The sequence below is a fragment of the Molossus molossus genome, unplaced genomic scaffold (assembly GCF_014108415.1).
Source record: "Molossus molossus isolate mMolMol1 unplaced genomic scaffold, mMolMol1.p scaffold_m16_p_19, whole genome shotgun sequence".
Taxonomy (NCBI): Eukaryota; Metazoa; Chordata; class Mammalia; order Chiroptera; family Molossidae; genus Molossus; species Molossus molossus.
The window spans coordinates 25419455-25445067 of NW_023425354.1; the positions used below are offsets into that span (position 1 = coordinate 25419455).

General features: G+C 58.8%; 1 protein-coding gene across 28 annotated transcripts in view; it reads right to left on the reverse strand.

Annotated features, from left to right (window-relative positions):
• CACNA1G (calcium voltage-gated channel subunit alpha1 G) overlaps nucleotides 1–25613 on the reverse strand; it is a 62260-nt gene that overhangs the window by 16284 nt on the left and 20363 nt on the right. For 8 of the 28 annotated variants that reach the window (XM_036268200.1, XM_036268198.1, XM_036268188.1 and 5 more), the window contains exons 10-25: nucleotides 16598–16749; nucleotides 15622–15807; nucleotides 15423–15537; nucleotides 15186–15341; nucleotides 12328–12396; nucleotides 10484–10568; nucleotides 10208–10401; nucleotides 8962–9393; nucleotides 7993–8093; nucleotides 7652–7775; nucleotides 5782–5850; nucleotides 5470–5654; nucleotides 4494–4620; nucleotides 2836–2961; nucleotides 2211–2300; nucleotides 1314–1506 (exon numbers count right to left, since the gene is read on the reverse strand). In XM_036268200.1, coding sequence (XP_036124093.1) covers nucleotides 1314–1506; nucleotides 2211–2300; nucleotides 2836–2961; nucleotides 4494–4620; nucleotides 5470–5654; nucleotides 5782–5850; nucleotides 7652–7775; nucleotides 7993–8093; nucleotides 8962–9393; nucleotides 10208–10401; nucleotides 10484–10568; nucleotides 12328–12396; nucleotides 15186–15341; nucleotides 15423–15537; nucleotides 15622–15807; nucleotides 16598–16749 — 2404 coding nt within the window. Of the gene's footprint in view, nucleotides 1–1292; nucleotides 1507–2210; nucleotides 2301–2835; nucleotides 2962–4493; nucleotides 4621–5469; nucleotides 5655–5781; nucleotides 5851–7651; nucleotides 7776–7992; nucleotides 8094–8961; nucleotides 9394–10207; nucleotides 10402–10483; nucleotides 10569–12327; nucleotides 12397–15185; nucleotides 15342–15422; nucleotides 15538–15621; nucleotides 15808–16597; nucleotides 16750–25613 lie in introns of all 28 variants that reach the window. The other 20 variants (XM_036268211.1, XM_036268195.1, XM_036268187.1 and 17 more) reach the window with 9 other exon arrangements.

Consider the following 25613-nt stretch of genomic DNA (forward strand, 5'->3'; position numbering starts at 1 on the left):
AGGAGACCCCTACCCCAGAGCTGAGCAGAATTCCTGGGCACAGGGATTGAGGATGAGGACCATGGACAGCTGCACCCCCCGCTACTGCCCAGAGGCCATAACCCCTCAACACCTGCCTGAGCAGCTCCAACCTAACCGGGCACCTTGGCTCTGGCCCACCCTCACCCACTCCCACCGGGAGGGGCACCACAGCCCCTCACCCATTTGGTGGTACTCACATGTCAACAAACCAAAGAGAAAACTCAGAGCACCGCACACAGCTTATCGGCGTAATGAAGACGGTTTGTGAAAAGGTGGAGAGAGGAAGGGAAACCCGCAGACCAAACAGAGACAGACACACAAAGGCTTAGAGAAACCCACACATAGAGACACTTAGCGAAACGTGGGCAGTGACAGAAAGAGAGAATCATGGAGATTACTGAGTACCAGATAGACAGGCAGGAGCCCCTAAGACAGGGAGACAGGTGCAGACACACCTGGAGACACCAAGAAACAAAGGGGCTCCTACACCTGTCACTTCTCTCCCAGACCTCCTGTAACCTGCGTGTCTTTTCCCGGAGGTTCAGCCCACCCATGGCAGAAGAGCGTGGGGAGGGACGGGATGGGGGCCTCACCCAGCCAAAGCCAAGAAACGCTGGAGATCACAGGTGAGGGGGCTGAAAGGCTCTAAGGCCAGAGAGTCATGTACGTAGCGTTCCTGTGACCTCAGACCTTCTCTGAGCCAGGGGGAGATTTTTTTTTTTACAGCTCAGCCAAAAACTGAGTCAGGAAGTCAGGGAGTTTTGCTGGAGACAGGGAGGGAGAGTGGGTCTGGGGTCCTCTCATGCTGCTGTCCATTTGTAACCTCTGCCGAGACCTTGCTCAGAAGCTACAGACACGAGGCAGGCACAGGTTCAAGATGGTAGCTCGCCAGCTCCGGGCCGGGCAAGGCTGGCACCTCGGCCAATCCCTGGGTCTCCGGACACCGGCCCCAGACAGTGGAGCATTAGTCTCATCCCATGAGGCTCCTCTGAGGGTCGAGCTGGGAGAGGCTGTGCATAACTCCCCTGGAGTCATCTGGGAGTATGATGCTGAGACCCAGGGAGCCCTGCAGAGTTGGGGTAGCTCCCCCTCCTCCACAGGGCTGAACTGGTCTGTTTCATGCTGGCTCTAAAGGCTGACATGCTCTTGTGGGGGAGGAGATGAAGACGGGGGTGGGAGCATCTCCCTGCCCCCAGCCCCAGCCCCTGGACCCCGACAGTCGCAAGGCCAAGGTCAAGCACGACTCAGAGAGATGTGGAAAGACTACCGACCAGCCATCTGCTTCTCCTTACTCCTTCTCTTTTTCTCCAGCCTCCGCAGACGTTTCTCCTCCCGCCGCCGGGCCTCCTCCTCCTCCTGGTGCTGCCGACACTTGTGGAAGTTCTCCACCACCACGCCCACAAACATGTTCAGGACAAAGAAGGCCACAATGAGCAGAAACGAGATGAAGTACAGGAGCATCCAGGGGTTGTGGTTCATGATGGGCTGGCAGGGAGCAGGAAGGACAGGAGGAGCCATCAGCCCCAGGGGAACTGTCTCAGGTGCTGCCCCATCACCTGAGTTCTTTAAGATGGGCCAACAAACTCAGTGAGCCACAGGGACCCAGCAGGTGATATAAACGAGCCATGTGGGGTTGGTGTTGTGCAGTAGGAAAGGGTGGGGACTGTGGTGAAATGGAGAGTGGCTCTATCCAAAGGGGAAGTTGCATCTTTGTCTCTGCTGACTCCTGCCCTGAGGGAATGCAAGTCCAGGGTTCCCAGATCTTTGGATTTCTCTGTAACAGGCTCAACCCTGGATTGTCATGTGAAATTCACCAAGTTTTAAATGCTCACCACCAATTCAAAAAATTTAAACATGTTGCAAAATCAATAAAACATGCCTGGATTTGGCCAACAGACTACCAGTTATAGCCTCTGCTATAAGACGTAGAGCCGCCCTGGCCAGTTTGGCTCAGTGGTTGGAGCATCGGCTTGCGGACCAGAGAGTCCCAGACTCGGTTCCCGCTAGGGGCACGTACCAAAAACAACAACAACAACAACAACAACAAAAAAGACGTAGTGCCTCTCTGACGGCATTTTCCCAGCCTGCCTTGCTCTTTCTCTGTCCAGTGCCTGCACCTGTCATATCTGGAGTCGGCCCATACCGAGTGACCTCAGCCCAAAGATGGGACCTCCCCACCTCAGCCCTACCTGCTGGTCCACACCCACGGCATCCAGCCCATCGTACATGATGTCCACCCAGCCGTCCTTGGAGGCCAGCACGAACAGTGACATCAGGGCCTAGGGAGAGGGAGACAAGGAGAAAAGACCATCTGAAATCTAGGATGTGACCAAACCACCCACTGCCTTAAAGCACCTCCTGGCAGCAGCGTGGGGGACCCCAGCCCCTCAGAGATCAGGCTGGAGTCCTACTCCAGGCCCTGGAGGGCTCCGTAGCTGGTGTGAAACCAGAAGGGCTGTGGGACGTGATCAGACCCTCTAACATTCAGAAACCAAAATCACGGTGGGTCAGGGCAACACGCCAGCAAAGCTGGGCGGAGGGCTTCATTGTGCACACGTTTCTGCGAACGTGGCGTAAGAAAAGGAGTCGTCCTAACAATACGGCTGCACGCTGCACCGTGACAAGCAAATATACATGTCGTCTCATTGCATCCTTACTATGAGCCTCCAAGGAGGCACCACTACAGCCCATTCCCCAGCTCATGAAGCCGAGGCCCCGGCCATCACGGCCCCGCAGGCGCCATCAAGCGGGGACTTGTGCCCTCTCCAGACTCCTGCCCCCACTCCCACCTCCACCTCTGAGCTTGGGGCTCACCTGGCCGAGGTTGTCAAAATTGTACTTGTGCCGGACCCACCGGTAACTGGCTTCAGCACAGTCAGACTTGTTGGTGATGTTCCTGGTGTCCTCACCCTGGCACACGAAGAACTTCCCTTTGAAGAGCTGGACACACATGTACCGGAGACAGAGAAAAGCGAACTTTGCCCACAGAGCCCAGAACGCCTAGCCCCCCTCTCCCACAACAGTCCTGGGGCCCAAGAGCTCCCTGCACATCCTGGGATCAGCCAAGCTAGGGGGCCTCCCCTGAGGGCACGGCTTCCTCGGAGCTCCTCGGAGCAGAGGCCCCGAGAGGGGAGGACATGCGTGGGACAGGTACTGAAAAACGGTGGAAAGAGGGGAACAGTCATTCATTTTCTACAAAGGGCTGGGCAGCTGGTTCTCCAAGTGGGTCCCTGGACCGGCATCAGCATCATCTGGGAATGGGTTAGAAATACCAATTCTTAGGCCCATCCCAGACCCACTGAATAAGACAGTCTGGGAGAGGGGTCAAGTGATCTGGTTTAATGGTGGGAGTGGGCTAGGTCTTACTGGCCCCACTTTACAGATGAGGAACACTGAGGCTCACAGAAGGAACTCACTAAGGCTGTATAACCAGTAGATAGCAGACAGGAGGCTTGATCTCAGGTCTGTGTGACTGAAAAGCTCACCCTCATTCTAGAACAGACCAGGCTACAACTGAGGGCGGGGAAGGAATGTGAGAACCTGGAGGACCAGGGGGCCCGGGCAACTGCTTAGGACAGACCTAGATCCACTGGAAGAGCCCCAGACAGGGCTCGACAGTGGTTCCCTCTTCTCATCCAAGTAGGCTGGGAAGGGGGGAGGGAAGGGGCACTAGGCATGCAGGGAAACACCACGCAGCCTTGGCAACGGCACCCCAGCCGGCCCCTGGGGCTGGGGAATTCCTGGAAACCAGGACAGCCTCCATCCCCTCTCCAGGACAGAGACGACATCCCAGAAAGTCGAAAGAAAGGAGGGGGACAGGGGTAGCCACCCAGGAGCTCCCCTGCTGCCCCAATAGCCAGCTGTCTACCCTGCAGCTGACACAGCTGGAGCCAGGGGCTGGGGGAGCCAGGGGTGGAGGGGCTCCCAGAGGCGCCTGCTGAATCCTGCAGGCAGCTCCCCCTCTTTTCCCTCCAAAGCCAAGTTCCCTCCCTGGGCCAGAGGCCAAGTTTCCCCTACAGCCCCACTTCCTGCCTCGTCTGGGGTCTGCACCCGCCTGCCTGCCAGCACGCCGCTAACCTGGCCCAGCTGTCTGGGCCCTGGATCCCCAGGCCTGGCCTGCAGCCCACCCCACTCAGGCAGGGAAGGCAGGGAGGGGATCCCGGAGCAGACGGCGGGCCCGTGCCAGCGTCTGCACTCGGGAGGGCAGTGCACGAAGAGGTGGAACAGCAGCCTGCAGCTGTCACGGGTCAGAAGCCTCTCGGAGGCCCTCGTCCCCTCAGGGGCCTCTTCCAGGCTTCCAGGCTTCTGCAAAGTGCCCAGGAGGCAAAGTGGCCCGAGGCCCTAGGCCTCGAGGAAAGTCTCCGTGTATTCCTTTCTGGAATGAAGGTGGCAGCAGCTCCACCTTCCAAGGACCAAGAGGAAAGTCACTCCTCAGGCTTCTGCTGACAGCTGGCTCCCAGACCCCCACAAACCTGCACCCCCAGGATGCCAAAAATGATGAAGAAGGCACAGCAGATGACCACGATGTTGCCGATGGGCTTCAGCGAGGACATCAGCGTTTCCACCACCAGCTTCAGGCCCTGTGCCCGGCTGATCACCCTGGGGAGGGAAAGGGGTCAGAGGGGTTCCCCAGCTCGGATGCTCCAGTCCTTTGACCTGCTGGCTGCCCGGCCTCCCAGTCTTGGCTCAGTGATCCCCTGGGCTCTGGTGGGGGGCAGAGGCTGGCTTTCTGGGCCGGCAGTGCAGAGCGGTCCTCCTTCCTGGGACCCTGCCATCGGGATTCCCACCGTGATCTCTCAGAATAGGAAGCAGACAACCCCACCCCCACTCCCAGGAGGTCAAGGATTATCTGATGGAGCGAAGTAGAGACTCAACTCAAGAAAGGTGCTGCCCAGGGCTGCAGTGCGTTGTGAGGAGCAGGCAGGGCAGCCAGGGAGGGCAAGGGGAGTGGACTGTGAGCTAGGGAAGCATCACTGGTCGGTTGGCCCAGTCCCCTCCGTGTCCCCACCAACAGTTCTGACTCTCGGATGGGGATGGGAGGTGACTGCCCCACTGGGGAGGGTTCCTGGGAGGGTGGGTCCCCTGCTAGATCTGGGGGGTGGCCCCTGAGAGGGTGGGAAGGTGGGGAAAGCAAGGGAAGGAGTCCATTACATCCCCAGGGATGGTAGTGTCACCTCTGAAGGTGCCACCCAGGAAGTGACCCCACTGGAGGCTGTGAGGCCCTGCCCGTGGCCCCCTGTATTGTGTCCTGCATGAGGCCAGGGCACAGAAGCTCTGAGCAGTATGTGTTAAAGGAAGTGTCCCTGACAGAGGGACATAGTTTACGCCGAGTGATGACAGGGTTCCCTGTGGGAGTCACAAGCAGGAAGCAGGGGCCGATAGGGCTCTCACTCCACTGTGGGGGAGCCGGCTGTGGGGTGTCCCCGAGGACGCCTGGCTGGGACTCACCTGAGCGGGCGCAGGGTCCGCAGCAGCCGCAGCACCCTCAGCATGCCGAGGATCTTGGTGCCGCTGTCGGAGACCATGGACACCAGGATGTCGATGATGGAGATGAGCACCAGCAGCCCGTCCAGCACGTTCCAGCTGCTGCGCAGGTACGCCTGCTCCCCGAAGCACCAGCCCAGCGCCACCACCTGGGGACGCCCACCACGTCACACCACGGCCTCCCTGCGGTCTGCAGCCCTGCCCTCCCCTGGGCCCACCCTCTCCACCCCCCCAGGAACCAGACAGCCCCAACCCACGCGACCCTCCTCTCATCACCTTCACAGTCATCTCCGCCAGAAAGACTGCGGTGAAGACGTAATTGGATAGGGTCAGGAAGATGCGTTCCTGCAAGAGAGAGCAGGCAGGTGTTCACCAGGGCCCTCCTGGGCCAGTCTGCTCTGCACCCAGAAGCCAGGACTGCTTCCCACATTTGACTCAGAAAAATGACCCCTCCCTCCCCAGCAAGGCAGTCTCCTCTTCCTACCCCATCCCTGCATACACACGCACGTGCACACACAAACATGCTCACACACATGCATGCACACACGCACACATGCACAAACACAAACACGCATGCACACACACGCACGCACACGCAGTGCTAGGCCCCTGATTCTCTAGCCTCCTTGCTCTAACAGAACTGCTCTCCTCCCCAGAGCTGCCTGGAGGGGAAATGATCCCACCACAGTGCTGCTGTCTGAGCCCCGTATCTCAGGCCCTATCCCAATTTCTCTCTTAAAACTGGGGCAGAGTTTAACTTGATCTCTGACCTCCCTCCCCACCCCACCCCCATCTACTCTTCTCCCTGCTCCACGGACTTGCTTTCCTGCTGTGTGCCCCAGAAATGGAGCCTGCGTACAAGCTGTGCACCCCCAGGCGCAGTGTTTATGCTGGGCATAGGCTGGGGCAGGAAGGGAAAGAAGGCGGCCCAGTCCCCTGACATCTGTGGGCTGGTTCCATGGCTGGGTGGCCAAGAGAGGGGTAGAGAGAGCTGGAGAGGCAGCAGGCAGAGCGGGAGTGTCAGAGAGCGTGAGAACCAGAAAGGGGAAAGAGAGAAGCAGGCACATGACAGCCAGAGCTGAGGAGCTGAGTGGAAAGGCCGAGGAGACACAGCGGCCACAGTGGCGGAGAGTTCTGCAGTCGGGCCGTGGGCAGGAGGCGCCCAGGAGGGCCAGTGCAACCCGCTGCCCTTGCTCTACCCCACGCAGGTCCAGGGGTGAGCGTCCCCACTGCTGTGCCCCTCACCCGCTCCTTCCTGGGCTGGCCCCTCCCTCCCGCGGGGTTCCCTCCATCCCTACCCTGGCCTGGCTGGAGCCCACCCTAATGGAAACCAGAAGCCATAGCAGCACTGAAATCTGAACAATGGTATGGAGGAAGTGAGGCGGGGGGACGGGGTGTCACCTCCAAGCAAGTGGTGCAAGATGCCATGAGAGGCAACAGAGCTACCCTCACCCACCCTTCTTGGACCAGAATCATTGTCGGGGGAGGGGCGTGATGCAGGCTGGGGAGAGGGAGCTCCCAGAACAGTCAGGCCCATCACAAAGAGGCCAGGCCTCTGGGAGTACATCCAGATACTCAGGCCTTTGGCCTCTCCTTCTGAAAAGTACAGACAGGTGCACAGCCAAGCAGAAGTGACCTATGTCCCCCCTAATGCCCCTGAAAACCTACTTGTTTGTGACTCGGCAGGACCATAGGAGCCAGGGCAGCTTCCCTCTCCTGCTCTGCATCCCCATCAGTGCGTGGGTCATGGGTGAAACCGTGACCCTTTGCTAGCAACGGGGAGAGCCAGACCGCTTTGCCCAGCCAGGACCAGTCTCGCTGTTTGCATCATCCCAACACTCACCGACTCACACAGGGGCCTCACAAGGCTTGGCTCGCGAGAACACGCCGTCTGCAAATAGCCGGGTGCGATGGAGCTCACTTTTCACCCAGGTAAGGAGCAGAGCCCACTCCCCCAGCTGGGCTGGCATTTCACAGAGGGAGACAGAGGCAGGAGAGGGACACAAAAGGCATCTCGGGGTGCCAGTCGGGGGGCCTAAGGGAGAGTCTGGCTCCCTCCCTCTGTGTCTCTCTGGGTCTCCTTGCCCACCCTGTTCGCTAACCCGGGAGGGGCCTGGCACTGAGCAGGCCCTCCTCCGCCACTCACAGCGCTGTGCGGGTCGATCTTGGGGCGCTCCATGGCAATGGTGATGCAGTTGAGGAAGATGATGACGAGGACCACGTGGTCGAACATCTTGTGGGTGATGATCCGGTGGCACAGGAGGCGGAACCTGCTCCAGGACAGAGGCCAGGGCTGAGCGGGGGGCAGGCAGGGCAGCAGAGAGAGGGTCGCCCGAGGCCCAGCCCTCCGGGGCCCTCCCAGCCCGAGGCCCCTCTCACACGTTCCCAGGCCTGGGGACACTTGCAGCATCTCTGGGATGATGTCAAGGGATACTTCCCATGAGAAGGGGAGGCTGGGGTACAGCTCAGGGGCCCCCCAGTGCTTACCGTGACTGAGGAGGGAAGATGTAGGCAGACCAAGAGTCTCGCTCCTGGCAGCAGGCAGGGAGCCGGGCTCGGATCCACGCTCTCATCCGCTCCCCTTTGCTCTGTGGGGTTGGTTACCAGGTGTGTGAGCAGGGCCGGGCCTCCGGGACCCCAACCCTCACTTTGCACAGCAGCTCCACCTCCACCCCTTGTCTACCTGCTCCCAGCCCTCTGCACGCTTCTCTGCCTGTCATCCTAAAACCACCTCCCCATCCCCTCTGAGCCCCTCTTGTCCCGCAGCACCCCTCGTCCTTCATCTCCTCCTCCCTACACTCCCTTCCCCTCGCCCAAGCTCTCCACTCTTTCCCACTCTGCCTCCAGCCCAGCCCGCGCCTGCCGCCCCCCCTCCCTGCCGGGCGGGGAAGTGCATCAATTATCAGACATTGTACCCATCACAGCTGCCTGTTCAAAGACACACCTGGGATGAGGAGCCACTGGCCCCTTCTCCTCACATGCTAACTGGGAGGCGCCACCCCTGTGCCCCATCCCAGGGTTAAAGGTGGTGGCTGGGGGCTGGGAGAGGGGTAATGGGTTCGGATGGGTGTGAAGTCAAGGCTGGGATGAGGTCCAGATGAGACAGGGGGACAGGAGAGGGCATCAGGTTGGAGAGATGAGTGATGGGTCTTTCTGAGTCACAGGGGGAGGGCCATGAAAGATTCATTCACATCTGCCCGAAACCATTCATATCCACCAAGGGCCTCAAAGCCTCAGCCCCAGGCATGACAAGACTCGGGCTCAGCAGGGCCAGTGCAGGGAATGAAGGGGGTGTTTGAAGCTCAGCCCTGGCACCCCTGATATCCCTTGGGTGTGATGGTAACTTCCTGAATGCATGGACTTGGGAGGGGTTGTCCACCTCTGCCCCGGGCCAGGCATAGCTCCTCTCACTCAAGACTGGGGGTGAGGAGGTCACTGTGCCCACAGGGGCCTCACCAGGTTCCCCTCGTCATCGCCATCATCCCCATCCAGTGGGGCGTCATCGAGGGGCAGGGCCCGGGCCAGGCGCCCCGCGGCCGACTTGCCGTTGCAGCCCTGGTGCTCAGAGGCCGAGCTGCGGCCGCTGGCCGTGCGGTGCAGCCCGGGCACCTGCAGAGTGCCTGGCAGGTCAAAGGAGCCCTTGGCCTCCCGCTCCAGGGAGCCCCTGTGGCGCCGGTCGCCGCCTGCTGGGCTGGCCCGCTCCTCTTCTGAGCTCTCCTCTTCATCCTGGCTCTCCTGGCCCTCACCCGACAACAGGGACCTCCGCTCCCCACTCGGGCTCCTCCGCTTGAGGCTGGGGGCGCGGCCCAGGCTGTTCCGGCTGGAGCGCCTGCTGGTCCAGCTGCTCGCTGCGCTCCAGGGGCTGTGTGGGGAGCTACGGGCACTTGGCTGGGGGACGAGCAGAGAGGGTGGTCTCAGCCAGGCCCACGTGCCCTGTGTCTCCCACATGTGTCCCATCTCCGGTGAGCCTCCTCGCGTCACAGTGGTGCAGAGGCCCGACGAGCAGGAGCCTGGTGTCGGACGCCTGGATTCAGGTCCTGGGTTACTTCAACCAGCTGTGTGACCTTGGCCAAGTTACTATCGGTACCTCAGCTCCTCATCTGCACGCTAGATATGACGCTAGCACCTATTCCTTGGTTAGCTGGCGAGAGAAGTCTTATCCCCAGCTGGTGGCAGAATAAAATAATGGCCAGAGCGTCGGCCCTGATACCAGCCTCCTGGATTAAAATGCTAGTTCTGTCACCTACTTGCTTCAGAGCTTCCCACAAAGCACTTGGGCAACCTGAGGTGCAGGTCCCCAAATGGGGATAGTAACAGTACCTACGTCCTAGGGTTGCCGTGAGGATAAAATATGTCTAGGACACTTATGAGCAGTGTCTGGCTCAAAATCAGTGACCAAATGGGGTTTGCTATTATTATGGTAAGATATTAAGGAGGTAGGGACTACCCTCCCCAACACGCACACAATTTACAAGGGGGCTCAATTTACAAGAGGTTGAAACTCACTCAGGGAACAGAAGAAGCAGGATTAGAACCCAAGGCCACAGCTCCTCCTCATGCCTGCATTACCAGCCTTGCTTGATCTCCGGGGGCTTGCCCACCCATGGCTTTGGGGTATCTTCTTAGGCCTGCCCACCTCCATCCTCTCTCCCCTCCTGACGTCCTCACATTTCCCACCATTGGGCATCCACAGGCCCCCTACCGGTGACTTCATCTCGTGGGCTGCCCCTGGCTCAGCCGACCCGCTGCTGCTGGTGCGGCGGGAGGCAGGGCCCAGCGCCTCGGCCAGGCCGGTGCTGGAGCTCTTGGGCAGCGACATGGGTGTGGCGGCCGTGTGGATGATGAGTGGTGGCAACAGGCCCCTCCGAAGCTCCGGGTGCTCTCCCAGGGACACCACTGCAGGGGAAGGATCAGGAGACCCTGAGTCCACTCAAAGCTGGCCCAGGTCCAGGGGCTGCACCCCAGGAGAGATACTCACAGGCCAAGCGCTTCTTCCTGTCCCCGTCGCCATCCAGGCTGGGCGAGAAAAAATCAGGCTCCGACTCAGACTTGGTGGCATCTCCCTAGGGTAAGGGAGCAGCGGGCCATTAGGGACCTGGCCAGGCAGGTGTTGGCGGGCTGGACGGAGGTCTCCCTGTCTTCACATACACACACTACATATAGGCCACGGAACCAGCAACCACGGCACAAGACATGCACTGGCGTACACCAGACCACCCAGACTTGGGGCCCAGGGCTCCCCAGGGTCCCCAACACCTCCGCCTCCCACCAGCCACACCTTAGAAAAGGCCACTGTTAACCCCAGAGCCCACAGCACAACCAGCCTGGCTGACTGGCTCCAAGAATGGCTGAGGGGAGAAAGGACAGCTGGGTGGGTGGGTAGCATAGGCCAGAGGGAGCTGGGGACCTGAATGGTCACTAGAGCCTCAGTTCCAAAGGTCACTTGTGCCTCTGCCTTCCCTCCATGGCTGCCCTCCCCGAGCCTCAGACCCGAGGACCCCAGAGGGAACTCGAAAGACCCCAGACAGAGGGGCTCAGCCTGAGGACACACTTCAGTCCCTCTGCTTCTCCCTCCTGCCCAAGCTCCCACCCCTCCCCTGGCCCCATTTTTACCTCTCTGTCTCTGGGACAGTTTTTTCTTCCTTCTTAGCAGGTCAGTAGGTTCCCCAGTAATTACACACTTCTCCTTAAGAAGTTATTAAAAAATACTTGATTGCTACTTTTGATAAGGACATAAATATTGCGTAATTGGCATCTCGGGGGATCATTTTCATTAACTCAGTTTACGTCCCTAACGAGGCCTTTAATTATCAAATGGGATCTCCAGGGGGCTGCTCGGGGTGTGCAGCACCGTGGGGTCCTGTGGGAACCCTGACTTCGCCCTGAATTCTGCTGCCGGTGCGGGAAACAGCAGGGCACAGTCTCAGTGTGGGGGGCCAGAGGAAGAGTGTGCCCCCAAACAGGTGCCGGACCTCCTGGGTGGTCAAGGGGCCAGAGACTGGAAAGTGGATTTAAAATTCTGGCACATTCTGCCCTGGCCGGTTTGGCTCAGCGGTTGGAGCGTCGGCCTGCGGTACAGAGAGACCCGGGTTCGGTTCCCGCTAAGGGCATGTACCTCGGTTGCAGTTTGTCCCCGGCCCTGGTTGGTCGTGCGGGTGGCAGCCACTCGATGTGTCCCTTCACATCGATGTTTCTCTCTCTCTCTCTTCCTCTCTCTCCCTCCCGCTCTATCTGAACAAAAAAAAATGGAAAAATGTCCTCGGGTGAGGATAAAAATAAATAAATAAATAAATAAATAAAAATAAAATAAAATTCTGGCACATTCTGGAGAGCCATTTCTGTCCCCGCATCCTCCAAACACTTATCCTGAGCTGAGGCAGCTTGTGGGGGGGTCTCCAACAGGGGCTCAGCGCCAGGGGGAAGGGGAGAGATTGGGGAGCACGGTCTGGGCCACGAACTGGACTCCACTGAGGCCCGGTGACTGGGACTCCCCGGGGCCCTCTGCATAGGCAGGCACACGCTGTGTACCACACACGTGCACACAGAGGATTCTAAGTCCCATCCTTCTCCCTCCATCCATCAGTCTGTTGGAGACAGAACATGCCCTTGGCAGGTGGATGGGGGCAGAGGCAAGGAGGCTCCTCTCCTCGATGTCCTCAAGGGGGAAGGGACTTAAAATCAAAGCCAGCCTCACAACACCAATGACCACCACGGCGACCACAGGTTGCACAGGAGCTGAGCGTGAACACGAGCACAGAGACATGGAGGCGGAGTGAAGGGGGCACGGGGCGGGGGCATGCCGACTTATGATCGCGTACCTACCCCCTGGGAGTCGACAGGCAGCTGAATACAGCTTAACTGTCCACTCGCATCTTCCCGTTTGCTGATTTCCTACAGGGAGAGGGGGAGGCAGGGGATGGGCGCTGGTCACAGGCGCGCAGGCTCTCAAACATCAGCAGTGTCCAAAGACGAGGAAGAAAAGGAGAGATGCAAACCCAACAGCAGGGGAAACGAGACAGGGGGGTGGGAGGAGAAAGGGAGAGGGCGGCCTTCCAGAATTCAACCACAGGCACTAGGGCCAGAATGAATCTGAAGGGTAAGGAAGGAGGCCATGAGATGGGGACAAGGGCAGGAAAGGAGATCAAGCCCCCGGATCACCCTAATAACAGCCGCCATTCACTGGGGAGTGCCAGGCATCACAGAACTGCTTCCTTAACGCTAGCTTGCTCCCTCGCAAGGTGGGAAGCAGGTACTGCCAGAGCGATCCTAGGGAAAACACCTGAGGGCTGGAGACACGAAGAAAACTGTGCAAGTCATTCGGACACTCAGAGGTGCACGGGGCCTCGAACCTACGACTCCAGCTCCCCCTCCCCGGCTGGGAGGCAGCAGGTTGGGGAAATGGACAGGGGGGTGGGGAGGAGGAGCGGGTGGAAGTCAGAGGCTGGGGAGAAGACAAGGTCAGGACTGAGAACAGGCCTACCTCCCATACACTCTGCCTTCGTCCCTCCCATCAGACTGGGTCTGGCTGCTCCAGCCGGGACGGGTGTGACAAGTGACACTGGGATGACAGCTATGATGTTGTTTAATATCAATTAATGGCCCCACACAGGGCCTGCTGCCTGTTCATTTAATTAAGTGTGTGGATGATAAATACACAGGGATTCAGGGCGCTGCCCCCTGCAAGTCAGGAAATCAGCAGCCCGCCGGCTGTCCCCTGGGCTCCCTCCCACCTCCTGGCAGGACAAGGCCAGCAGGGGGCCACTCTCGAGGCTCCTGCTAATGACATCCAACAGAATGGAGGCACCGCTTTCTCCACGGAGGTGGGTGGCCTCACGTCATCACAACGGCAAGAACCAGACTCCCCTGCCAGATTGTGGGGCTCCCGCAGAGCCCCATGAAACTCGGTACCGGAGAAGGCAGGTGCCTCTGGAGGTTTCCAGGTCACCGGCCTGGAGTGACCACCCCCACCCAGGGGCTGGCTCCCCACATGTAGGACAGGGAGCAGCTGGCCCAGCCCCTCCACGGGCACTTCGGGGCCATGCGGCTGCCGACCCCATGGAGGGGTGTTGGCCCTGAAATCCTTTCTCCAGCCCGCCCCAGACCCGAAGCAGCATGCCTGAGTGAGACCCTCCCAGCAGTCACTTGCTCTGAAGGTTAAGGAGTATGTGGCCCCAGGTCCTGGCTGACCCCTTAGGCCGAGGCGGCCACAGGCCACTAGCAGGGCCAGAGTGACCAGGCTAGGCCCTCAGGCCAGGCTGCTCTCTTCCCACACATAGACTTTGCTGCTGCCTAGCAACCAGGCCGGCTCAGTGGCACTCAACAAGGTGTTCGCTGGCAGAGGCAGCGGTGGGGAGGGGCTGTCTGCACGCCACCTCCAGGACTGCCCAAGTAGCCATCGGCCAGTCGAGGGGAGCGGAATGGGCTTGGATGCTTTCTATTTCCCTCCACATAGTTGCACAGACAGTTTTTTGAGGGAATCTTAGCTGCTGGGAGCTGTGGTTTGGAAGAGGCTGAAGGACCATGTCCCCACTCCGTTCCTCCTCCCGCAGGCCAAGAGCAGTGACTGAGAGTGGTGGGTCTCCATAGAGACCTTGGCTTTTGTGGGAGCATGGTGGCACCCCTTAACCCTTCAGGCCTCGGGGAACCACCAAATAAGTGACCTGTTGCAGGGAGAGCACCGATGTCCCTCCGCAGGAAGCCCAGCCACCACCAGGCAGGGCTCCCCGGCTGCCCTCACTTCCACCCGGCAGGAGGAGAGGCCGAACGGGTAGCTACCGAATTACAGTAGAAGCCGGAGAAGGCCAGTGCAGGACAGATGCCCCCGCACTCCACCAGCCTGGCCCTCCGGGAACAGCCCTCCCTCGAAAGGCTGGGAAAAGGCGGAAAATAGATTTTTGTTTTTCCACCGTGTGCCGGGTATTTATAGACCAGGCCGCAGCGGGAGTTTCCATCCGGGTCACCCAGAGAGAACTGGACCGAGAGCTTCTCCGCACCCAACCTGGAGCATTTCTAGGTTGGGTCAACCTGCCCTGTGCACGGCACTGGGCTGGGCCTGGGGAGGGAAGAGGAGCAGAGCGCAGGGAGAGGAGGAGGGTGCAGCCTTCTGGCAGAGGCTGTGCCCTGGCACGGCAAGGGCAGGATCAATGTAAGTCAATATTAATTGATGACGCTGCCTGTGACGAAGGTGATGAAGCTGGGCTGGAAATAGGACGCTCATCTCTGCCATGCCTGCAGCTAATTGGGCTCATTTCTCACCCTGGGCAGCTCGGCCCTGCCCGGGCCCTGGTGGCATCTTCATCATCTCAGCCAAAGCTCACATGACTTGCACACAAGCTTCCCCCACCCCTCAGCTCAGAGGGGCCCCCCCAGATGTCCCCGAGAGCACCTGCACTCTGAGATCCAGCTGCACTGTGTGCTGACACTTGTCCAGCTTTCTGGGGAAGGATCTAGTCGACTCTGAAGGGGAAGCCCACTCGGCAGCTAACCTGGGAACCCAAGGACCCCGCACAATCACCCTGTCTCCCGAGTGCCAAGGGGCTTCCTGAGACCCAGAGCCTCCCACCCTTGGTCACCCGCCCCCTAGTCTGAAGGGTGCTTCCTGCAGGATCTGCCAGGCCACCAAAGCTCAAGCCGGGCAGCCGATTCCCCCTGGAAGTGGATTGTTACGGGCAGGGAATTACCTCCGCCTGGAAGCCCTCCACCAAAATGGCAACAAGCAGATTAAAGAGCACATAGTTGCCAAAGGTCATGAGGGCAATGAAGTAAAGGGCAGCCCAGGACGACGTGGAGGCCATTCCATTGTACAGCACCTTGTTCCAGTCCTCCTGGGTCAGGATCTGTGGGCAGAGGACGTGAGTCGGGGCCTTGACCGGGGTCACTCCATCACCCTTGCCCACCCTGTCTTGTTTCCCTCGAACCTGAAAGACGGTGACGATGGCCCAGAGTAGGGAGTCAAAATTCTTCCGGTCAGGTAGTGTGTCCCCATCCCGCTCAGATGCAAATTTGCAGCCGAAGAGATGCATGCCCAGGATGCTGAACACACAGGAGCCACAAGATGGGCTCAGCCCCAGCAACTCCGCCCCTGAGGCCCTTCTCCCGGCTGGCACCCACCCTCACCTGAAGATGAAGATGAAGAGCATGAGCAGCATGCAGAAGGTGGCCACGTTGTCCATGGTCTTCATGAGCACCACGAGCTGCCGCTGCAGCGCCGGCAGGAAGCGCACCAGCTTCAGCACCCGCATCAGGCGGAAGGTCCGCAGCACCGACAGGCCGCCCCCCTGCTGGCCCACGATCTCCCACACACTGCAAGGGGGGCAGGGAGCCTGAGCCTGCTGCATGCCCACCCTCCGCCTGCCCCTCCCTTTACAAGGGGCCAGCAGCACCTGGGGGCCTGGACTGGCCAGTACAGCCTCAAAAAGTGGGGCACAGACCTGCCCTCAAGCCTCTGAGATGTCAAGGATCTGGGTGACAGCTCCAGCCCACTCCACCCTCCCCGCCAGGCCAAAGAGCACACATCCTGGCAGTGGACAGCCCTCTCCCTCAATCGGCCATGCAACAGCATCAAGCTATGGAATATTTGCTTTGTTCTCTACTAATGAAATCTAAAGCCAATTTCAAAAGGCAATAAAGCAGTCCTCCTGGCACCTGGCCTAGGGGGACGGAGCACTTTCCCAAGGTCTTGGAAACCCTAAAGCAAGCTGCCGGCGTCTGAGATGGTTTCCAAGCACTTTGCAAGCAGGAATCACTGGCTGGGCCTCATACCTCCTCCAGCTCCTCTCCGAAGCCAACTCTCCATTCCTCACCCACCCCAGGCCTGCGTGGGCTTGAGGACAAGAAGAAGAAGGGAGAGGAGACTGCAGAGGGGCTTGGCCCAAGGAGGTATGAGGCCAAGTTCCTCCTGAGCAGCACAGGGCCGAGGGTGGAGTGGAGCATGGGGGATAGAGTGCGCCCATGTTGGGGAGCAGCAGGGCCTGTGGGTCAGTGAGCCCTGACTCCAGACCCATTTGCCCCAGAGGAACAGGCTGGTGGCACTTCGCCTCAACCCACCCCGCAGGCATTCTTCAGGCAAGAGGCAGTGGAGGGGCGGTCATACCTGATGACAACGATGACGCCATCGAAGATGTTGTAGGGGTTCTTGATGTAGCCAAAGGGACCGTACACGAGTAGCTTCAGCAGCATCTCCAGGGCAAAGAGGCTGGTGAAGACGATGTTGCTGATTTCCAGGGCGTTGGTAAGCTCCTCGGGCTGGAGGGCAGGGCAGGCGTGAAGCAGCCGCGGCTTGTCCCTGAGCGCCCCTCCCCCCCCACCCCGAGTCCTCCCAAACACGAGATCATAGGGAGAGGGGGAGCAGGAACAGCAAGCTGAGGGAGGAAGCCAGGGTGGTTCTAGATGCTCAGGCTTGGGGGAGGACCTCCCCCAAAGGGTCCATGTGGAAATGCACTGAGGGGCAGCTGTCACATGAAACCCCTGGCCCTCCACCATTCCCAGCTCAGGTCCAGGGGCCTGCCCTGTGGGTTCTACCCACCTCCTGCTGGGAGGTCTGGGGCCCATCCTGTCCTGGGCTGCCAGGTCAGCTCAGTGGGCCCAGGCCAGCAGTGCAAAGATGCTGGCCCATGTCACAAGATGACTGCCAAGGTTTCACACGCATACCAGTCACACAGCCACATGCAAAGTCACACTCGCCCTATAATTACTCTGCAGACTTGGCAGCCTTCTCTTGGACAACTGTTGGCTATCCTGCTTCCTTCCAGACAGCGCACAAACATGCATACACATGTGCACACACAAACATACACATGCACACAATCACACACTCGCGCACACAAACAGGGATGCTGATACACAGAAGGGAAGCCCGAGAAGGGTTGTCACTGATAAGGAGGCTCCTGAAGCTGCTTCCTGAGACTAGAACACCTGGGCTAATTCTCAACCTATCCTACCAACTGACTGTGTGCTCTTCAGCAAGATTTTCAACCTCTCTGGCCAAATGTAATTCACTGGAGGTAATTACTTTTTTGCTCCAATCCAGAGTCTGGAATTAGAACCAAGGACATCCTAAAGAGGTCATCAGAACTAAGGACACATTCTATCTCATCTGCTCTTGCAGCTCACTAGTGACCTCCCTCCCTGCCTCCTCGTTTCAACAGGAAATGCTCACTGCGCGCCCAGAAATGCGCCAGGTGTTAAAGAGGCCGCAACACCTCAGCCACACTCTCTGCCTCCAGGAGCTCAGCGCCTCGCTGGAAACAAGTTGTACACACAAATCAGCCGAATAACCACAACAGGCCTTAGATGCTTCAATGACAAAATAAATTATCCAGGCAGTAAATTCAGGAGTTTGGGGACAGAAGGTGAGGGAAGAACATACTGGGAAAGCCTTAGTCAGCAGCCACACTGAACTCTGAAGGGGAGCAGGGTCTGTCCAAGCAGAGCGGAGGGGAGGCTCCACAGGTTGAGCACATGAGCCCTCTGGCGAGAAAGGGATGGGTGTGGCTGGGCTGGAGATGTGGGTGGAGATTATTGGTTCAGCAGAGCCCACTGTCCATCTGGGGGGGCGTTTGACCATTCAAAAGCCCAAAGTCCATGGTAGCCACTCAAGAATAATAAAGAAATAACCAAATGAAGCCCTCAGTCCATCAGACACCTCACCCTGTTTACCTAGCTGCCTCATCTGGCTGGCTGCCCAGGTTGATCACCCAAGCATGGAGCCAGGCCCTGACACCACCAAACAGATCCTGAAGGCCCCACTCTGTGTGACCAGCCTGGATGAAAGGTGGGGAGAATTGGCAGGAAAGGCCTCTGACTGTCAGGGGAGGGACGCTTGAGGTCCACGGCTGCTCAGAGGAGAGAAGCTCTCAACCGGGCATGTGTTCTCTCCAAAGGCAGGCTGGGGGCGGAGCCAGCTGCCCACAGAGTGAGTGGCTGTCGCAGGGGCTGGTGTGGTACAGGGCCGTCGCTCCAGTAGATCTGGATTGAGTCTTTCCTCCCAGGCTGCAATGGGGCAGGAGACCACCTGACATAGAGAGACAGGACCTTTGGCTATTGCCTGTGGGCATCATCCAGGAAGTGGGAAGGGTTGTTGTCAGGACAAAGCCCAGAGCTCAGGCCTCTCCTGACAGAGTGGATCCCCCTCTTGTGCTCCCAAGTCCCATCTGCCAGGGGGCCGTGATCAGCGAGCCTGCCTCCCTGCCCCTCTGCCACCTGCCCAGTTGTCCACCCTTGGATTGGATACAGAGGAGGAGGACCAAGCACACAGGTACGATACTTTGCGGGTCCCAGGCTGACCGTGTGTCTCACCTCATGCCATCCACACAACAGCAGTCACAGAGCATTTTACAGGTGGACAAAAGAAGTCAAGAAGATGGTGAATCACAGGCTCAAAGTCACAGGGCAGGGTCCCGGCTGGTTTGGTTCAGCGGTTAGAGCGTCAGCCCGCGGACCAGAGAGACCCGGAGTTCAGTTCCCGCTAAGGGCACGTACAGTTTGTCCCCGGCCCCAGTTGGGGTTGTGTGGGTGGCAGCCACTCTATGTGTGTGTCTCTCTCTCTTCCTCCTTCTCTCCCTCCCGCTCTATCTGAAGATAGGTGCAAAAATGTCCTCGGGTGAGGATAAACAAACAAACAAAAAAAAGAAAAAACAAAACAGTCACAGGGCAGGGAGAGCCAGGGAGGGCCCCCAATCCACCTCATTCTGACTCTGATAAATACCAAGCAGGCCCCACACCCAATGCGGTGACAGTGCCTGAATACATACTGTATCTTCTAAAGTATATGAAATTGTATTTCCCATGAACATCGATGTGTGAATAAAGAACAAGTGGACCTGAAGCGAACTGAGGTACACTATGTGTATATGGCATATACATGACAGCTCAACAAAAAAAATGAATAAAACCTTTCTTTAAGTTACTGAACACCCTGCAGCTTTTGTTATCACGTCTTTACTCAGTCAGTGAGCCCTAAAAGTACAACTACTACCAGGCATGTGGAGGGAGGGTGTTCCCCTCATTTCCTAATGCTATCCCTGGGGCAGAGATGGTGTGTACCCAACAGCCGGGTACATAGACACACACACACGCACGTGCTTGAGTACCAGCTAACAGCCTCCTCAGGAGGATGGTGTAGGCCTCCCCCAGGGCCTACCTCGTGGAACCTCGTCGAGGTGGCGAAAGCCCGAGGCCTCCACCTCACGGCTCCAGGCAGCTCTGGGGCTGGAGAAGCAGGTGGGGGGAGAGCCGGGCACCCTCCCTCGGCTGGCCCTCTCTCCTCCACACCCACGAGCACACTCAGGGGCAATGCCTGTGCCCCCCAGGGCCCTGGGGTCCCCATGATCCATGGGAAAAACGCACTCCTTCCTCAGACATCTAGGTCTGTCCAAGTTACTAAATTAGAGGCTGGGAATGTTCTGCAAATGCAGGACAAGGGCGCGGAGACACAATCTTAGCAACACAAGTTGCCCCAGGGATCAGAGCCGTGATCCTGGCCACTGCAGCTGCAAAGGGGTGGGGAGGGAGCCAACTTCCGCTAGCACCCCCCACCGGCCCTGCATGGCTAATACCTTCCTCCCAGAATGTCCTTCGGTAGGTTAAAGGAGGTCACGTGGGGGCAGAGCCAGGTGCGTCCAGTCCGTGCTCTTCTCTGCACCTTTCCAGGGGCCATTCCCCACGCCCACCCCACACAGAGCCCAGGCAGATGCTCCAAAGCCCACTGGCGGGTACCGGCCTCCCCTCACCGACTCTCCTCAGTTGTCAGGAAGTCTTTCCCCAGGTCTCGACTGCATCCTCCCTCCTACCCACACATGTCAAGGCCCAGTAAGGGCTTCGGTGAGTTGAAGGCAGGCAGCCTGAGCTTCTCCCACACTGAGGTCCCAGGCTCTTCTCTGGGCTGATGACAACCGTAAATCTCCCATCTCCCGTGTCCTAACACTTCCCCTCCCTCAGCCTGTCACCTGAGAGCAACTGTGGCCCCAGGTAAGCTGTTCAGTACTTCCCAGCACCAGGTCTCCCCTGAAACACAAAGCACCTCCATCAGCTAACCCTGCAAGTGCCCCCGGTGTGCACAGCAAAGGTGGGATTGAACCTGAACTCGGGAGGCCTGCCCGCTCTGAGACTTTCCACCTGTGACCGAGGGCAAGTCCCTTAACCCTTCTGATCCCTAGTGGCCTTTTCTGTTAAACAGGGTTACCACCACCTCATGGGGAGGCTGTTCCGCAGAACACAGGCGATCAAGCCTGTGAACACATTCAGCTGAGAGCCACGCTCAGGTGGCCCCGTGGGCACTGACGGTGGAAGCAGGTTCACACGTGGCAGGACAGAGTGCCTGCGAGGCTTCACTAAGCACCACGCTGGGGAGCAAACGCCAGGAGCACCCCAGGAGCTCCCACCCAGCTGAGGCCAGTGGGCCAGTGGGGAGGAGGCGGGAAGAGAACTCCCAAGGAGGACATCCCCAGCTGGGGGCAGTGCAAGCCATGGTGCAGAGGAGGGAATGGCCAAGGCATACTGGGACCAAGAATGGAGTGGTCGGCCGGGTCAGGAGGTGGAGGGCCGGTGGGGGACGGCTCCAGGCTCGGCAGAGCCAGGCAGAAGGACTCCGCTGCACCACTCAGGCTGGACTGGCCTCTGCTGGGGCCACTGAGGCGGCTGGGCTGGGCTGGGGGTGGGGAGGGGATGAGCGAAGCGGTGGACTAAGAAGGTTAGTCTGGCCGCAGTGGGGGCAGTGTGCAGGTGGCTTGGAGAGATGGGAGACAGAGACCAATGAGGGGTACTGCAGTGGTCCAGGCAGGAGGCCTGAGAGCAGGCTGGCAGACAGTGACGTGCCTGTTGCAGAGAAGGTGAGAGGTGGGGGACAAGCCGGTTGAAAGTGGAGTGGGGTTTGCATGAGTCACCCCAGCACTGCCAAAGTGCCACTCCCACACCCATCTCCCTCCCTGCCCCACTGACCCTGAAGTCTCTGCTCCCCAATTCTGACTCCCCAGCTCTCCTCGCCTCTGCTTTTGACTGTCCTGCCTGCTGCTCCCACACCCAGGAGGGGTGTTGCAAGCGGGCCACAGTGATGGGGTAAGGGTCACTGGGCCAGGAGGACCCCCTCCTTCCTCTTCCTCCTCGTTCAAGGAGGTGTGGGAAGTCGGGAGACACCTGTGTGGCGGGAGGATTCCAAGAAATCCCACGGGCTTCATCGTATAGATTGCGGCCTTGCTGTCCTCCATCCCCTGGAAGCTCTCCAGCTTGGAACGCTGCCTGCTGGCATGTCACTGTGCCCAGTGCCTCCTGACCAAGGGGGTAGGGGTGGCTTTAGCCCTTCCCCACAATCGATTGCCAGTGAGCTTCCAGAAGCCGCCCAAATAAATACACAAGCTAAGTAGGCACAGGGCACGGCACCTACAGCGCTCACTGAGCTTGGAGACAGCTAACCCAAAGCCCCTCCCACTTACAGTTCTGGAGTGGCCCCTGCCCCTCACCTGTCAGGCAACCCCACATCCAGAGCCCACAGTGGACCATTTAAAGACCGCTTTCTTACCACAGGCCGCAGACCAGCGAGGACTCCGTCCCGCCGGGCCCCAGCCCAGGTAGGTCCCACTCCCCCTGCCGCTCTGCTGCGCTGTCCCATTGCTGCGCTTTGCTGGCCTCATGAACTGTGCTGACTGGACAGGGTGACGCCCTGCTGGGGCCCATGGCTACTGTGCACCTTTATTCTCCATCTTCTACTGCTGGGTTCATCTCTCTCCTCCAAGAAGCTGCACCCAAACCTTTCCCTCTCCTGGGTCCCTATCCACATTCCCAGCTTCCTTCCTCCTCTACAGCTCTGGTCCTGCGGCCTGCTCCTCTCTGCCCTCCTGGAAGGGAGCCCAGCTCCTCCACCTGCACCTCCATCTCGCTCCCACCCCCAGGCTCCCCTGGGGCCCATTCTGTTCCATCATTTATCCCTGGTTCCCGCGCCCCTCCAATCTCCTCTCCCCTGCCTGAAAGCAGAAACCTTCACGGGAATCCAGGCCCATTCACCCTGGACCTCAGGGCCCACGTCTCCAGTTCTCTCCAAGGACCTCTTCCCAGTCCTCCTGTCAGTGGACACCTGAGCAGCACGAGACAGCTGCCAGCGCCTCCTCCCGGCGGCCAGCCTGCCCTGACTTCCCTGACCCTCCTCGGCTGCCTTTCTCCCTCAGGCCAACAGTCCTGACTTGACTCTGAGCCCACTCCCTCCCCCTTGGCTCCCCGCTCCACTCCCACCTCCCCAGCTGTCACTGGGTGTAGAGGACACTAAGCAACCTCCGCCAAGAGCTTTGCTCCTCACCTCGAGAGCCAGCCTGCCTGAGCGCCTTCCTGGGTGGCCCAGGGCCAGCTCAAGGCAGCACGTCCAAAACAAACCTCTCACCTCCTCTCCCAAACCTGTCCTCCCCCGACTTCCCTGCTCCCGCACTCTCCAGGATTCGGTCTTGGGACCTGGGTGTCATCTAGGATTCAGGCCTGCCCTCCATCCCTCCAGCAGCAGGTGCCAGCCGCAGACCCTGTCCCTGGGATGGCTGTTGCCCCACACCCTCGCTCTCCCTGCCACCTCCAGACTTGGGGCCTCTGGGTCACTGGTCTGAACGACAGAAATAGCCCCCAGCCCCTCCCCCAACCCAGCCAGCACCTACTGGGATCTCAGGCTTCCTTCAACCCTGCTGGACTCACATCGCTCCTGCTCAGACACCTTATGGTGGGGGTGGGGGGCAACAGGACTGTCCTTCAGAGTGGCCCATGCCGCCCTGTGCCTTTCCAGGCCAGACTGCCAGAACTCACCCTCATCCTTCCGCCTGGCCCTCTCAGCTCCTAGCCCTGGCGGCTGTCACTCGCACTTAAGTCCAGGCCCATCTGGAAAGACACTTCCTTCAGGAAGCCCTTCCAAATCCCCCACCTGGGTGTAAGCATCTCTCTCTGTCCCCAGAAACCTCCCTCACCGCATGTGGCATCCATGAAGCAGAATGACTTTTCTGTTAGAACCTAAGTTTCGGGGGTGCTTCCGGCCCTGCCCCCACCTCTGCTGTTCTATTATCCTATTCTAGTGTGCAGTGCACAGGACGTGCTCCTGCATTTGCTGAATTGGGGGAGCCTGGAACCAGAAGATGCCTGAAAAAATGTGAGCACCCCTTTCGTCGGCCATTTCCTTATGCACCCTTATCCCTCCCACATATGGGGAGCCTTTCAAAGTCCAGGGCCTGGGCAGCTGCGAAGGGACCATCCCCCAAAGTCATGGTTGGACCCCAGCCCCAGCTCCTCAGCCAGGGCTCCTCTGCCCCGAGGCAAGGCACAAGCTTGGAATGGAAGGCATCCATAGACACCCTTGTTCTCTACGGCCACACTTGAGGTATCTGTGCATGTATCAGTTTCCTGGGGACAGGGTCCCCAACTTTCAGCAGAATCCAAAAGGAGTCTGTGAATCCTCTCAGAAGTTAGGACCGACCACATCTGGACTCTCCCCCACCCCCACCCCCAGCTTCCTTCGCTTCGAACAGCCAGCCTCACTCACTTATAAATAGAAATCCTCTCTAGACATGTATCTAGAGTGACAGGATGGGCCCATGACCGCTGGAGCACCGAGCAGAGTCAGTGCCCTGCCTGCTCCCGGCCTGGAAGGCCACCATCTCTGGACCCGCCCTGTCTCTCCTCTGCAGCCCAGACCACTGGGCCGCATGCCCTTTCCGTCTCCCACATGCTGTCGTCTCTCTTCTAGAACATTACGTTAGCCCTTGCCCTCGGCAACCCGGAGCCAGGAAGGGGAGGATTAGGAAGCTCCTTTGCCCCAGGACCTCCTCCCGGAGCAGCCTTGCCCCGGTGTAGACCCAGGCAGATGGGTTCTGACAACCTCTCTTCTGAGCTCCAGCCACCTGCTGGATAGGTACTGGGACATCCTGTGGGCATGCTGCCCCCTTCCCCAGATATCCGTGGTGTTGAGTCCTGCAGAGTCAGCCACCTGCCGGCTCCCCCAGCCCTCCCCTCCCCATCTCCAGGGACAGAGACTTATGAACTGCCCAGACCCCTGCAGCAGCCTCTTGTTGGCCTCTCTGCCTCCTGTCTCCTCTCCCTCCCTTCCATTCCCCACACAGCTTCCATGAACACAAACCTGCTCGTATCACCGACCTGCTTGAAACCTCTGTTGGAAGCCTATCACCTTCAGGATAAAATCCAAACCCCATCTATGCCTCTCAGGACCGGGCCCTGGCCCTGAATTTTTCCTAAACTCATCTCTTATCATCCCAGCCCCTACCCAGTGCTTTGAACTCCTTATAAACTTCTCCATTTCAGTACCTGGTACCTCTGGCCCTCCCCCTCACTGTGCTCTCCCCTCCCCCATCACTACTACATCCCACTCTTTCTTCAAACTCAGCTCCAAGGTCATGTCCTACATGGAGCCCTCCCTGGATTCTTTTTCCAGTCTGGGTCACGGTTTGCACCTCTGTGCACCCCTCTCGAAGCTCGTGCTAATCAAGCAAACGTGACTACTTATTTGCTGGTGACCTCTTTGAAAGGAAGGATGAAGTGCCTCTGCCCAGCAGTGTGCTGGAGCCACGCGGCACCAGCTCAGGGGAGCCAGCTGTGCACATCTCTTCCCAGCTCCACACTGACGTATGGTGGTGGCTTACAACTGGCTTCGGTGGGAGTATTTACACCATGGTAATTGGCAAATGTTACAAACACCACAGATCAGGACTTCGTTTTTCTAAGGGCTGATTGTTAAACATGTATCAGTATGCCACTGTTTAGGCCCAACTCTGACACACAGGAAATGTGTGTGCAATGGATGAGAAATTCACAGTGGGTTCCTTGCTTCACGTACTGCCTCCTAGTGGATGGGGCACACATATGCTCGCCCTCCCATCAGATCATATTCTTGCTCCCTCCTCAGTGTCCTGTCCTTATCATCCTCACCAGTCCCCTCTGAACAAACCAGCTCTGCCAGTTCTCCACCAGCTGGTGGGTTAAGGTGTTGGGGAAGGAGGACAGTGTGGACTGCATGGGGCCTCCCTTGGGGAGAGCAGGGTATGACAACATGGGTTCTTCCTCAGCCAAGATTTTGGTCGAGAGGGGCAGGAAGGGTATCACCACCCAGCAGGAAAACTGAATGATGGGCAAGGTAG